This window comes from Prionailurus bengalensis, chromosome B1 (assembly GCF_016509475.1).
Source record: "Prionailurus bengalensis isolate Pbe53 chromosome B1, Fcat_Pben_1.1_paternal_pri, whole genome shotgun sequence".
Lineage (NCBI taxonomy): Eukaryota > Metazoa > Chordata > Mammalia > Carnivora > Felidae > Prionailurus > Prionailurus bengalensis.
In genome coordinates, this window is record NC_057344.1 from 110,707,591 (window position 1) to 110,723,414 (window position 15,824).

General features: G+C 37.7%; 1 protein-coding gene across 50 annotated transcripts in view; it reads right to left on the reverse strand.

Annotated features, from left to right (window-relative positions):
- Positions 1-15,824, reverse strand: part of ANK2 (ankyrin 2) — a 671,502-nt gene that overhangs the window by 39,948 nt on the left and 615,730 nt on the right. For 40 of the 50 annotated variants that reach the window (XM_043569982.1, XM_043570010.1, XM_043569997.1 and 37 more), the window contains 7 exons: positions 11,945-12,169; positions 10,306-10,404; positions 9,158-9,312; positions 6,700-6,911; positions 5,917-6,121; positions 2,807-2,903; positions 382-610 (listed from right to left, as the gene is read on the reverse strand). In XM_043569982.1, coding sequence (XP_043425917.1) covers positions 382-610; positions 2,807-2,903; positions 5,917-6,121; positions 6,700-6,911; positions 9,158-9,312; positions 10,306-10,404; positions 11,945-12,169 — 1,222 coding nt within the window. The remainder of the gene's footprint in view (positions 1-381; positions 611-2,806; positions 2,904-5,916; positions 6,122-6,699; positions 6,912-9,157; positions 9,313-10,305; positions 10,405-11,944; positions 12,170-15,824) is intronic. The other 10 variants (XM_043570198.1, XM_043570029.1, XM_043570183.1 and 7 more) reach the window with 1 other exon arrangement.

Below are 15,824 nucleotides of genomic sequence, written 5' to 3' on the forward strand. Positions count from 1 at the left end.
TCCTGGATATGGTACTTTCACATTTACACAAAGGATATACTTCCCAACTGCTTTCTTTACTATTAAACAATAATAGGAAACAACAAGGAAAGATAAAGACATCTAAACTATTACAGTCAGTTATATACTTTACCAATAACTCATAATTTTTCCCAAAATAATCTTTAACAGAGTCCTTTTATCTACTCATACACACTGAGACTGTCCCTATACCCAAACAGGTTAAGAATGGCTGATTTTGGACCTTGACCTTCTAACTGATCAAAATGTGGAATGGTCTTTTTTTTTATAGCTCTATTTATTAAATACTATTTTAAATATAATATATTAGTAAGGGTATAAACACCATGTCAATACAAATTATTTTTGTAAATACAGTACCTCTACATCCCTGCTTCTGGCCACCTCAGCAAAATTTTCTTGTTGTTCAAGGGTCTTATCCACCTTATCATCAGTCATGCAGAAACATCTCAACCTGGCTTCAATGGGGTCATGTGACTTGGCAAACACAACAAATTTGGCCATATATGGTACACAGATAATTTCTCTATACACTTGTGATGCAAAGGTAACAGATTCCTGGATTTGCCGACAATCTATCAGCCAGAACCTACAAAAGGAAATAAGGTAAGTTATTTGAAATTTAAAGTACAGCAGTTGAAAAACAACAACAGCAACAACAACAATCCCTTCACTGTGATCAAAACAGTCACTAAATGTTTCTTGGAAAAAGAAGGGAGTGAAGAGGGAGATGATAAGAGAAACTAAAAGGAAAGAAAGTGAAAGGAAAGGTAGAAAGATGGGAAGGAGCAAGGGAGTTCAGGGGAAGAGAGAAAGATCAGGTGTTTAAAATCAGCTATCAAACGCAGTATTTGTGATTTTCTTCCATAGAGACTCTTCTGAGTATTCAATCTTCTCAACTCTATCTCAGCACTTTAGAATCTTCTAGCATGTGAATTCAGTATCAGACATTATGACAAGTATCTCACTGAATAAGAATGTCTATTTCCTTGATTCCCTTTCCTATTCTTTGTTTCGTTTCCTGAAACTCTTTTCAATAATATCTACACAGCTTTTTTTCATCATTCTTTTCCAGTAACCTCTCCAGACACCAAGGTTGGTAAAACCATTTTAAACAATTTGCTTTTGCTCCAGAACTTCTAAATATTGAATATAATTCATAGAAGAAATTATTTGCTTGTCACCAATTTATGAGTTCTAACCCCAACTAAGTCTGTGACATTGCCTGGCAACTTTCTCCTCGGATATCATTTTATTCAGTATACTAACTTTGCTAAGCTTTTAGCAAAGCTTGAGCCCCCCCGCCCCTCATCTGAGGCCCTAAGAAAGACAACTTCACTGAAAAAGAGGTCATTGATGGACATTTTCCCAATCTGCTATGTATACACTTTCAAAGGTTGTTCCACATCCTCTTGCTCTGAAACGTTTCCTCAACAATGATCACCTTCCTCCTCTTGGCTCATTTCCCATAATCTTTCAACATTCCTGAGATTTCCCTATCGTCTTGGCCTCTCTTTTCTTCAAGTTCTTGATCCATCTCTTTTCTTTTTTTACTGGCTTTGGTAAAATATATATAACGGAAAATTTACCATTTTAACCATTTTTAAGTGTAACCATACTTAGGTGTAACCATTAAATACACTTACAATACCAACTGCTTAGTCTATCCCACAAGGCCTTCTATAAACAATGCACAATCCAGCATTACTTCTGAATTATAGATTACCTGGATCATTGTTGCAACCCCCCAGGACGCTTTTGCATTCTATCTTGGCATCTTTGCTCATGTTACTCTCTTTTCCACTTTCCCAATCTGCTTATTGGGTTCCTACATGTCTCATGAGTTACCTCTTCTTGGACATCCTCTACATCCCAATGCAAACACCCTCTGCTGAATTCTTTAGTAACTCTGGTGGACCTCTCATTCAAAACTTGCCATTGTCTTGCATTAGAGTGGCAGAGCATACTGACAGAGAGCTCGAGACTCAGTAGATGAACCTGAGTGGCTGAGACTATAAACATGGGCCATCAAACCCAGGTATTGCTGTGCACTGTTACTGAGCTATTCATGAATTTCTATTTTTTCGTTTCCCCACTAAATAGAAATTTAAGTTTTAACCACTCTCAACTTTAGTTTTCTCATCGGTAAAATGGACACAATACCTCTTGTTCTATTTAAGTCACACAGTTGTTGTAGTTGTCAAATTAAATAAATGGGAAAATGCTTAGCAATCCACTAATCCCAATGCAAATGAGAACTAAATAAACTGACTCTTGTGTGCACGACATAAAATTAGATAGCTTCAGCTTTTAAAAGATGTGTGATATGTAAATGGATAAGACACGGGTAATGGGTAAATGTGTTAGAAGGCATAAGGGTCACTGAAACCTCTAAACCACTTAAGCCAGCCATGGCTGGCTTTGTGTTTTTATTACTCTGTTGGAAAAAGTAGTTCAGGCTATTTTTTGACAGCAGGAAATTTATCTTTCCTAAGACCTTTAGGACTGGAAAAATCAGTGGTGGCTGCTAAAACCAAAGTCAAGGTCATACAGTCAAAGCCGACAATCACTTATCTTTCTTAGATTTTAATTTGACTGGTTGTCCTTTGTTATTGTATCATCACTATTATATTTGCTGGCAGGTCTAGTTTAAAATCTGAACATGCAGATGACCTTTAAAAGCAAACCAAAAAGATGTACTTTTAAAGGATGTAAGAAACTAAAAACAAAAGACAATGGGGAGGGGCAATATCATAGTGGGCTTTTCTGGGCTGCATAACCATACCTGGCAGACACATTGGTTGTAAAGGAAACACATTCATTGACAAATGTTAATGGCGTAGTTCCTGTAATATCTTCCCATTGTGCAGGGGTGGTTCCACCTGAAATAATAGGATTGTTTTTAAAAAAAATTTGGGCAAAACTCCAGACTTTGAATTGTAAAATAAAGTCACTGTGGTTCTGGCTGTGTTCACCTCTTAGTCCCACCCACCCCTCAAAATGACATATTGGAAACATGTCTAAAAACCACATGCTAAAAAATGACACACTGAAAACAAATAGCAGACACCACCTTTCGAGAAACTTAAGGGAAGTTATTTGAATAAATGCCTCAAATTACTTACCAAGTATTCTATGCTCTGACATTCTTTTTGTTTTAATGTTTCAAGTTTTTATTTAAATTCTAGCTAGCATGTAGTATAATATTAGTTTCAGAAGTAGAATTTAGTGATTTATCACTTACATATAACTCCCAGTGCTTACTTAGCACAACAGGTATGTCCTTAATATCCATAGCCTATCCCCTGCCCACCTCCCTCCATCAACCCTCAGTTTGTTCTCTATAGTTAAGATCTGACTAACACTCTGAAGCTTTTATTGTAATTGCTAGGCTTTGAATATATTTTAAATTGTAGCAGTTGATGATGTGAAAAGATACTTTGATCAACCAAGGAGCTGAATACTTTGTTAAGATAATAAAAAATCCAACTATTCTTTTATTCCTGAACTTATTTTATTTTATTTTATTTTTTATTTTAATGTTTTATTTATTTTTGAGACAGAGAGAGACAGAGCATGAGTAGGAGAGGGGCAGAGAGAGAGGGAACACAGAATCGGAAGCAGGCTCCAGGCTCTGAGCTGTCAGCACAGAGCCCGACGCGGGGCATGACCTGATCTGAAGTCGGCTGCTTAACCGACAGAGACACCCAGGCGCCCCCATATTTTTTATTTTAACTATCATATTTTATTCATATTTTAAGAAATAAAATTACTTGGGGTACCTGGGTGGCTCAATTGCTTAAACATCCAACTCTTGATTTCAGCTCAGGTCATGATCTCACAGATTGTGAGTTTGAGCCCTGCTTTGGATTCTCAATCTCTCTGCATTCTTCCCCTACTTTCTCTCTCTCTCTCTCTCTCTCTCTCTCTCTCTCTCTCTCTCTCAAAAATAAATAAACTTTTAAAAAAATAAATAAAATTTCTTCTCAATTTGTAGTTAAAAGCTGGAAAAAAAAAAAGCTTGGAAGATATTAAGAGCTCAATAAATACTGAAAGGTGGGTGATCACATGAATGAATGCTAAAGAAACGACCTCTATACATAGAAAAATCACCATGGAGGCTGAGGTGAACTTTCATTCTACTGGAAAATTAAGTTGGCATAGATAAGGATGAAAGAGTCTTAAAGCACTGCAAGAGGAATGTATGTTTGAGATGAAGAAAAATTGTGACTCTAAACTTTCTTAAAGAAGGAAATGAGTTATCATAGAAAGTTCATGGAACCTTATTCTAGTAGGCCTCTAAAATATTAATTCTTAGCAGAAGCACATAACAGAGCAAAACACAAAAATCTAAACACTTTCACATATTTTTTAATTAACAAATAAATTTAAGAAAGTGTTCAGGGGCGCCTGGGTGGCTCAGTCGGTTAAGCGTCTGACTTCAACTCAGGACACGATCTCGCGGTCTGTGAGTTCGAGCCCCGCGTTGGGCTCTGGGCTGATGGCTCAGAGCCTGGAGCCTGCTTCCGATTCTGTGTCTCCCTCTCTCTGCCCCTCCCCCATTCATGCTCTGTCTCTCTCTGTCTCAAAAATAAATAAATGTTAAAAAAAAGAATTAAAAAAAAAGAAAGTGTTTAGCATAAACCCATCTGAATAACTAGATTAGGTGGCACCTAGGCCCACGTGGTATCTTCACTGGATCTTCTACAAGGTCAGGGTGTGCCACAGACACTTTTCGGTCTTACTACTTTTGCTTCCATGCCATGAATGTTGCACATTATAGAGAGACTAACTGTATACCCATGGAACAAAAAGTATCAGACTGACACCCAGGAATGCTGGGTGACAACCAGAAATGGGTAATTGGGAAAGAAGTCACACGTGAAGCATGATTTCCTTCTATACTCATTATAGTCTGTGTATCTTAAAATTCTGTCATATTATTAAACTTATGGGGTAAAGTCTCAATGGTTTGCTGTCGTAAGTAGAGGAAAAACACTAATTAGAAGGGGAATTAAGAGAACAAAATAAGAGTGAACATTCCTTTCAATATGGAGGAGAAATGAAAAAAAAAAAATTCTAACGATACCTAAACAACCAGGGATGGTTGTTATTCCTACTGACAACAGTATAAATATTTACTGAATGCCAATACCATGTGTTTATTGTTAAATAGGGAAATTAGTCAAATTATGTAGTCTTAACACAGATTATTTGTGTGGGTTTCTTTCCTCTTACCCAGTGGTGGTGGTATTTTGAGCAGAGAAAACCAATATTCTGGGAATGCCTTTCTGGAGTGTGGTAGTCATCTGAAAGCTACTACAACTTCCAATTGAAAAGGCCAAAATTCAGTTAATGATTAAAAACCTGTACTTTGTTTTTCCAAAGTTAGTTTAATAGATTAATGATAAAGACATATCAGTTCCTAGACAGAAGTTTGAACTACTGGGTATAGTTATTCAAGTGTTTGTTTTTCAGTAGATATAAGATGAAGTCTTCGATGAAGGCTTAAAGCTTGGGAGTAGAGGTATATAAATTCGGGTTTGAATTTCAACTCTGCCAAATATGTATGGTATGATCTCAGGCAAGTTATGGAACTTCACTCGGCCTTGGCTTCCTTTTGCATAAATGGGTTTAACATTTCCTTATGGGGCCACTGTGAAGGTTAAAATGACAATGCATATAAAGTGTCCAATAGTTTGGCATACGAGCTGTATATAAATGTAATAAATGTAAGTTCATTTCCTTTAGCCTTTCACATCCCTAATTAGAATGCTTTTCCTGAATTAATGCATATAACCTCACAGGTATCTTATGGCAAAGGTACTGAATATTTACAATGATCTACGTTACTTCTTTTGGAACTTTCTACTAGCATAGTCACAAGTGACTTACCTGTTATGCTGCATAGTAATCTTAAGGTTGGTGCATCTCCCCCAAAACCATTCAACATGACATCACTTGAAGCTTTGGGGACAGGAATGGTCATGGTAATTGGCTTGTGGAATTTTCTTCTTCTGGGTTCCAAAGTGACTATAGGGCTGAAGGTAGCTTTGTTGCCTAGAATCTTCTTAACCAGCTCACTGTGCATAGGTTGAGCCTTTTCAAAGAAAAAAAGTATTAAAATAAATGATATGTCATTATATATATGTCAAATTTCTTTGACATAAGTTTCTCCATGTATCACTTTTTAGCCATAAATCAGTTTGGTGACTTCAAACATGATAATTGTTAAGTTTAGTACTAAGCACTTATATAAAACTTCATGAGACCTACAATCTCTAATGGCAGCTTTTGCTCACCTGGGAATAATTTGACTTGTTACCCACTTACAGTCAAACCTTGGTTTGTGAGCATAACTCAGTCCAGAAACATGCTTGTAATCCAAAGCACTCGTATATCGAAGTGAATTTCAAGAACCATTGGCTCAGTTTTGATCATGCGACATTCAGTGTCACGTACTCCTTGTATTACAAGACACTGAGAGTTTATCAAGTTAAAATTTTTTTTTTCAATGTATGAAATTTATTGTCAAATTGGTTAAAATTTATTAGAAGGGTTTGCTCATCGAGTTACTTGCAATCCAAGGTTTTACTGCATTTCCCATTTGAAAAGCTGATTTCCAATCACTACAATAAAAATCCACGTTAGGTTAACGTGTATCCAACATGGGCCTACCTGTAGGCCTACACGGATCCTCTTGGTTAGCGCCCCCTCTGGGAAGACGGCCTGCACCTGGGGCACCACTGTGCTGCTCAGCACGCCCCCCTCGGGGCCAATCAGGTTGCTGTCCTGTTTGATCCGAGACACCACTGCAAAGTACTGCGGGAAGTCGCGGGTGATGATGCGACAGATCCGTTTCTTTTCTAGGTCTTCCGGGCTATCCAGCACTGAGACAAGAAATGACCCATCTTCATAGAGCAAGGATTTCCATCCAAAAACATTCTAGCAAACTCCTTGGCACAGTTCATAGTAAACCAGTATGGCAGCAAGATGCCTTGTTTTAAATAATAGGAAAATTTAAAAAGCAAGACTACCTATCCTAACACTAGAAAAAAAAATTGCAGTCTCTCAAGACCTATTGGCATTTAGTCTGCACGTTTTATTTCTCTGTGGAAACTAGGTCTTTGCAGGGCCCTGGGAAAGGAGAGCATCCAGCTCCAGATACAGTATTGCAGCACTGCCTTTGTAAATGAGAGGTTTTGAGGGCAAACCTGAAATGGAAATGAACCTGTTCTATTCTTGGTTCACGTGAAAGAGAGGAAATAGTTTGTGGACTCCTTTTCTTTGCAAATTTCAAAGTTAGCTCAAATACCAGTTATTGTGGTTTTAAGAAGGAAGATGGCCCTTTCAGTTCTCAAGGCAATAGTGAGGGAATAAAATCTGTCTTGTAAGGGTAAGGTTTGTGTTCGCGTGTTTATTCTAGTGACATGGTTGTCTCTAAAATAGTCAGATACAAAAAAAAAATCAGCGATTATAAATTCAGGGTTTCAATATTCTCCTGAAACCATTAACTTACCAAACATATCATCTAGTATTAGGAAGACAGGATAATGGGCTCTTTTTAAATTGCATTAGTATAGCTATGTAGGGCAACACCAAACCCAGACTGGTTTAAAATGCTGAAAATTTGCATTAAGGGAATCACTGAATTTTCAGAGATAATGGAAACTCGTTTATTTTTAGAAATCATTTGCAATCTATTATAGAGGCAGGAACAGCAATTATGTTTTTCTTGACTATTGAATATAACTAGATAGCAAAAGCCAGAAGTCCCAGGATCTAATCATGGCATCGGAAACTGATACACTGGCAAACACTAGCATATACTTACAAAAGAATGCATTTCCAAGCACAGAGAACAAAAAATACAAAAATCCAATTCTTTGTTTTAAAACAAGCTTCATACACACGTAGAGTATAATACAAGGACAAGATGCCGATGCTCATGGCAGTGTTAATGACAGGTAAATATCTCAGAAGAAAACATCCTAAACCTAAATGCAGGCAAAACAAATGTTTCCAAGGAGCAGAAAACAGCTAAATATTGCATGGAACAAGCTTTATCAGTAAAAATCCTGATCTTTTTGTCTTGCTTGGAAGATACTAACCTATGCATGTAGAGGACATTGTTTCTTTTTCCAACTACTTCTTAGATAGGGTAAGGCTGGCCCCTTTTCTTAGTCTACCTCAGCAGGATGCAGAAAGAAATATTAAAGTAGCTGCTGTCAGGCTACGCCTCCTATCCGTGAGCCATACTCAAAGCTACACATTACAAATAGCTCTACAGCTGCCTGTCCAGTTCTGTACAAAATTTGGTATGCTCTTGGCACTTGGGCAAAGAATTTGCCCTATTTGTGTGGTTACTTAAAGCGGAACACATCTCCTGGATTAGAACTGGCACTCTGTATTTGTGCAAGCTAAGGATGCCAGAGAATTAATCCATTACCTCCGGTAACACGGAACTATTTCAACCTGTGGCAAAATGGCCCAAGCGAGATTTGGGATTTACAGAGCTAAAAGCCCTAATGAAAAAATAAATTCCTTAACTATATGTGTAGGTGTATATATGAGATTCTACCCTGGCTAACTCCCTATTTGAATTAGATGTGGAAGTTTGAGTGAACTTAATTTTCCTCCTTAATAATAGAAAATTCAAAAGAAACCATATTATCCTGTAATGCACTGGTTTTGGGTTTATGTAAGTTTTCCAACAAAAAAGCTTAGCACTTTTATCAGTGTCTTAACTATATCTAAATTGTCTTGTTAGGCGTTTCAAAAAGTCATGGATTTATTATCCAGTATCAGTTCATTCTGTAATGAAACAACATCTATTCCATCTCATGTTTTAGGTTTGAATAAGGATGGAGATACGCTATATCTCCTTATTAAATGAGATATTTCCTACTAAAAGGATTTGTTTTCCTGAATATAACAGAGGTAAGAGTAGGCAAATTCATTATGCATTCCAACCCCGGAACGTACCGAATACCTGCTGTGGTTTAATAACACAAGGAACACCTATACCCAAACCCACCTCCCGTCCCCGCGCCCACATCCCTAGGTCATAAGAAAGAAATATATCATTTGAATGCTTCCACTTTAGAATTCTTTTAAAACCCTCAATATGAAGTACCTTCATCCATGCCATTAAGGATTTCATTCAATTCGTCTTCAGTGTATTCGCAGTAATGCTCTTTCCAGCTGTCCCCATTCTCACTGCGCAGGACCACCAGTTCCCTCTCCTTTCCTCGAAGGGCAGCAAAATGAGGAATCTCCACGATCACAGGCCTGACACAGTAAGGCAGAACATTCAGTGTAGACAAGAGCTGGCCAACATTAAGACAAGCACCTTGACTCTGTCTGTTGCAAAGTGACCTGGAATTGTTCTCTTTCTTGGGACAGGGGCATAGTAGGCTTTCCTCCGGAGCCCATTGGCTAGCAGATGGTCACACAGTAGCATTCTACCTCGGGGGCACCAATCCTTAGGGGCATGCTGCTACCTTAAGCCAAATAATGTTTCCCTGTGAGTGCATGTGGCATTCTGGAACTTCTCCTTTGATAAATGTAAGTATAACACATTTAACCAAAAGAAACGTGCATGCATATCCATGAGGTGTGCCAATCTCCTAAAACAGTTTCTACAAGGTGCAAATGACAAAATGGTTTAAGAAGGAAAATGGCTCATATGTTGCATAATTTGACGTGTTGTAAATGAAAAGATGTCACAAAAGTTAACTACTTGGGAACTAAAGAGACATGCACTCATGTTTTTTGCTTATTTAAATATCTTTTTCATTCAAGGGAACAATAGGCATGTGTACACAGTGTGGCCCTAACTGAGTGCCTCAGTAGATAGCCCAATTGTGTCCCATGCCTATTATATTCAGGATCCAGAACATGCACTGCCCTGATGTTTTCAGGTCGCATTCACTCTCAAAAATTATAGAGGCTTTTGATTTTTCAGTCCAGGTTGCTTTGATACAGACTTCAAATTCATCATAACAACATCGTAACTAGCACATAGTACAACTAGGCAGATCTCATGCTTTAAACGAAAATGAAGGTCACAGCACTTTAAGGGAAAAGATATAAAAACGTCACTCAAAAATAAAAGTCACATACCACAAGGGTCAGAAATGGTCCACTAAAGATAGGTTATACAGAATTTAAATCATAGGGAGGGACATGTCATGGGCACAATGACAAAAAGAGAAATCATATTGCAGAAGAAGGAGAAGAATGGGGGCCAGCAGCCATCAATTTGTTTTAAGTCACTCCTACCCAAGGAATTTGGTTCCAGGAGGCCCCAGCTGAAGGATGCGGCTGACCAAACTTTCTCCCTCATTAAGTGGGGGAGGGGCCGTTGGCAGGTGAAGTTTACTGAGTACATCCAAAGCAGCAGTGAAAGAAAGAACATAAGTAAGCTTCAGGTATTGTTTTCCACAGAACCCCAGCGTCACCAGCTGATCAACAGGGTGAAGTTTGGTTTCACACTGCGTTTGGTTCTGCCCCCTCCATTGGTCACAAAGAGCAAGGAACTGAGACCCAGAGTGTACAATGGAGGCACGTGGAAGGAGACACTTGGGTGTTTGATCTGACCCTGTTTAGGTTCACTGCCAGGGCATGAGCCAAAAAATAAACAATGACAAAAAAAAAAATATATATGCTCCACAGGAAAGACAAAGCTGTTGGGAATATAATAAAAACTCTGACTTCGGGATAGAGGCCAGATGTTTCATGGATATTCCTCAACAGATGTGAAATTTATTAAAAAGCCTAAAACTACCTGAGCATGAGGGAGGGAAGAGGGCCTGGCACAGAATATGAAAGGGCTCACTGGGGAATTATTCCAACCATACTGGCATTTTCTGATGCAACCCAGAACTTCACAGGCTCCTTCTAAATCTCTGGTCATTTAGGAGGACATGGGAGGTGGTTTCTATAATTGGGAAATACAGACACCCCTTTTCAGGTGTGAACATAATTTGCAGCAACTCATTAATAGTCTGCTCCAAATTACAAGACTTTAGAACGTTCCTTGAGTTCTAAAGCAAACCTTCTCCCCAAAATGACAGTAGCAAAGCAAAGAGTTCGTGATTAATAGGATTTTCTCTCAATTTTTGACAACAATGACTTGACGTGACAAGACTTAAATAAAATTGATTTGTTTCAAAATATTTTGAAACTTGTCCCCCTCCAAAACTTCATCCTTTTGTCAGTTTTCAGGGGCAGCTACTCATCTTTTGGCATATTGTAATACCACTTTAATATAACAGCAGCTGTAGAAACAGAAGAAAGAAGAAATGCTCACTTCTGCTCAAAACTGCTAAAATGAGCACGGCAGAAGTTAGTCTTGATTTTGTCATCTTAGGGAAAACTACAACTAAAGAGACTCCCAGTGTAATTTTAAGACCCAAGGTAGCAATTTTGATGACAGAAAAGACAAATCACATAGAGTAAAATTTTGGATATTCTTATATAAAGACAACACTGATTTCCAAAGATAATCGTTCCATTTCATTACTACACAAGAGTTTAAATTTGTGTTTGGAATAGAGTAGTATTTTTCGTTATGATTTGACGAGGTGAGTCTCAGATAAAAAAAAAAAAAAAAAACAACCTACCAATGGCTAAAACATGATAATTCACATTGGGAGTCTAGCGGTTATGGTAACATCCAAAGAGAAAGGATAATAATTCACCTGAATGTTGAACTCATTAATGCCTTAAAATAAGAGGCATATAATTGGAGTCAAGCATGGAGGTGCTACTTCTAATTAAAAAAAAAAAAAAAAAAAGTCATGGGCCAATCTTCTTTCACGACGTTTTGACGTACCTTTTTCCATTCCATCCTAGTGATTTCATGTAGAGGACACAAGCTCATCCGTGACTAAGTGGGAGGTTTATCAGAAACCCTTACCCAAGGAACTGAGCACCGGAAGGTCCGACTTCGATCAGACGACTGGCCAGGCCTTCTCCTTCCACCATTGGAGGCATTGTCGCCAGTCTATGACGTTTGACAAGACGGCAGGTGACTCGAGTTGGGGCAGTACATTTCCGAGGTGGAATAATGATACGGAGCCCATTGTGTCTGCACCCTCTCATCGCACCACCTCGGGCATCCACCATAAAACTAACCAGGAAACTAAAAATTAAGATAGAAGATTAGCTGTGTTTTGAAATATTGGAACCAGATAAACAAGCTTTGCCAAGTTAATTCTTTCCCGTAAAGCTTTACTCTCATTTCTATTTTTTGGCATGGTGGCAAAATACTTGTCTTTAAAAGTTATTTTACTTTATGCCAGTGCCTTTCTGTTTTGTCGTTGTTTTCATTTTTGTATTATTTTGATCTTTATAGAAGAATTCTAATTTTTGTTGACAATACCGATGTTAAATACAAACTATAAATTCAAAATCTGTCCAATTGACTCAGAAAGAAAGTGGGATGAAATTATATAATGAACACTAGTGAGTCTTCTTTTGTTGTAAATGTAAAGACTTCTCCTTTCTAGGTATATCCGTAAAAATCCACATAGTTTACGGATAGAGAGAAAAAAACAAATTGTGGTTTTGGGGTGCCTGGGTGGCTCAGTCAGTTCAGCATCCAACTCTTGATTTCGGCTCAGGTAATGATCTTATGGTTCGTGAGTTTGAGCCCCATGTCAGGCTCTGCGCTAACAGCACAGAGCCTGCTTGGGATTCTCTCTCTATGCCCCTCTTCTACATGTTCCCTAAATAAATAGATAAATAATAAATAAATAAATAAATAAATAAATAAATAAATAAACAAACAAATTGCACTTTTTCTAAATTAATTCAACCTGACTTTTCAAAATTGTATCTTGCCCACCCCACTTTAATTCTATGACCTAAAAAAAAAAAAAAAAAAAAAGATTCACAGGGCTTTTCCCAAGATCAAACCCACGTACATGCATCCTGCTCTAACGTCGTCTTACCCAGGATGCAGGTATTTAACTTACTGCATTCTAAAGGAGAAGGAAAAACTAAACGTTTTGGATAGAATGAGTTTACTGGTTCACATGCACTTTTTCAGTTCTTAAGTAGGAATCCCTCTGCCATACCATTGTAACTAAAGCAAAGATGGGGTGGGCGGGAAATAAGATAACAAATCATCTCTACTCTGTGTTTTGAAGTGGGAAACCCTGGGCTCATGCTAATGGGAGAGATCTGTGCATCATGATTTTCCCCAAAGTATAGTAAGCTGTGTATGGAAAATCACAGCTAATAATTTAGAAATGTAAAGGCTCCTATTCCTATTATTTTGCTCCTTTTCTGCCAAATGAGTTGTTCCTGAATAAAAGAACTATAATCCGAGCGATTCTGTTTAAGAGTACCAAGAAAAAGGATTAGTTTTAACCTTGAAGTTGCTTCCTGTGGGATGGTCTTAAAGGATCCTGCTACAGCCTAGTGTGAGTTATTGTCACCCTGATAGTCCTAACACTCATTAAAGGCTTGGAGGTACTTGTTTCATTAAGCAGCAAAAATTACACCAGGCAATCTGAGTGTTGTACACATATACACAAAGACACAAACAATGTGTACACCTTTATACAGATTACATTACTATCCTTCCCAATTTTCATCGCATTTGCAAGATTTTATATACCAAAACAAAAAAAGGAAAGCAACATACAGGTGTATTATGGATCTATTTAGAGCTTAACAAGCACAGAACTACATCAGATTCACCGTATCTAGATATCACATCCATGATGACACTTAAAACATTTGAAAGGTATTTCATCAAAGTAAGGATAGAAACACAATACATTGATGTTATTTTTAGACAAGTGATGGAAATATGTTAGCATCTTCCTCATAGCAGAACACAGAACTCATTAAGCATGCTATTAAACAGAAATCCTGTTGCTAGTAATAAAAATGGATGTGAGGGAGCCTGAAGTGCCTGTCTGAAGCACATCATGCAGGACGAGACCACGAGAACTGTCACTGTCCTTCTCACATGCAGGAGCCAGCCTAGAACTACCCCTCACACCCAACCCCCTAAGTTTTTAGTATAGGGAAAAAACTGAGGAGCGTAATCAATTGCTCAGTACTCAAGAATAGATGTTTCTGGGCTTTATCAAAACAAAATGAAAAAAAAAATGTTGGCTGCTGTTCTTACTACTTGTCTAAGTATGAATTCTTAAAAATAATTATTTTTTATTTGTTTCTTACAATGTTCTATAGCTCAAAAGGATGTAAAACTGGTAGCACTTCAGGGCACCTAGGTGGCTCACTCAGTTAAGTGTCTGACTCTTGATTTGGGCTCAGGTCATGACCTCACAGTCCTGGGATCAGGCCTCATACTGGGCTCTGCACTGACAGTGCGGAGCCTGCTTAGAGTCTCTCTCTGCCTCTCTCTCTACACCTCCCCCACTTGTGCTCACTCTCTCGCTCTCAAAATAAACATTTTCTTTAAAAGTTAAAGAAAAACTGGTAACACTTCTAGATGAATACAAAAGTTTCTTCTCCATATTATTTTTATTTGACAATGATATTTATGTCAATTTTTGTAAAAACGAGGCAACACTAAGTTTCAACTAGTAGCTGAAATATTCCAAATGTTCCAAATGCATGGCAGTATTTCTGACTTTCTCTACCTTCTTTAAATTTTTTCATCTTTTGATTACTGTCACCATTGAACAATAGAACAGGGACTCAAACCCCTAAGAACTTATTAGAATATATCCACTTAATATTATCCGTCTTGAATATTATTTGAACCTATAAAGCCATTTAGGGAATTTCCACCTGATGTTATATGCTATTGTGTTTCCCCTGTATGTATTTCAGTGATGACTTAGGGCCTATATGATGTCCCTATCTAGAAAAACATGTTAAATATCTTCTGGTGGTGCATCTTCTAAAAAAGTGAATTGAGGTAGCTATGTTCTTAGCGGCAATGTTTCCATAACAACGTTTGATTACTTTGTCTGATTTTGTGTCATTGACTGTTCCTTTTGAAATCTTCTTTTGTTCTATTTACTCCATAATTTCCATTCCCATGCATGAGAAGCATGCAAAGTTTGTTTCCCTCCTACTGAGTGCCAGGTGCCCTGCTTGGAACTGAGGATACTGGTAGTAAAAATATAGTTGCTCCTGCCAAGATGCTCATAGTCTAAGCCCCAGGTTTCACATGATGGTTTTGTTTACTCAGAATCACTTAGTTTCCTGGTCAATAAGAAGTGAATTATAACCACATACAGGAGCCATGTAAGTACCATATTGGGCGTGACCTTGCTCCTCCTATTTCTTCCTGTGTTCTCCCAAAGCCTAGAACAATGTAGATGGAGCACATGGTAGGTCATCAATAACTAATGGTTGAATGAGTGAATGGAAAAATGAAAAAAACAAGTTGTAAGGACTTGTATATATTTATATCTAATAGAGAGAAAAGGCAGCAAAAGTGAAGGTAATTCAATTATTTGGTCTCAGGACAACCAATCCAGTCAGAACTCATTCAAATTACTACACCCAGATATTTCAGCTCATAAAATAGCAAAATAGTTGGGAAGGACTATACTCAATGTTAAATATTCTTCTATAGGCCTTTCCTGCCCCCAAATAAGAGACTTGATATATTTATTTCCCTTGGTAGATGATTAGTAGAAAATGGGAGTAACCAAAAATCAAGAGTTTGAATATAAGAAAGTCAACGATTTTATTAGGAGTGAAAATTTCATGAAGACAGACCAAAGATTGGGAAACCAAAATAAAAGAACTTAAAGGCTAAAGCTGCAAGTAGAAAAATTTAAGTTTATATAGATCTGGGAAGT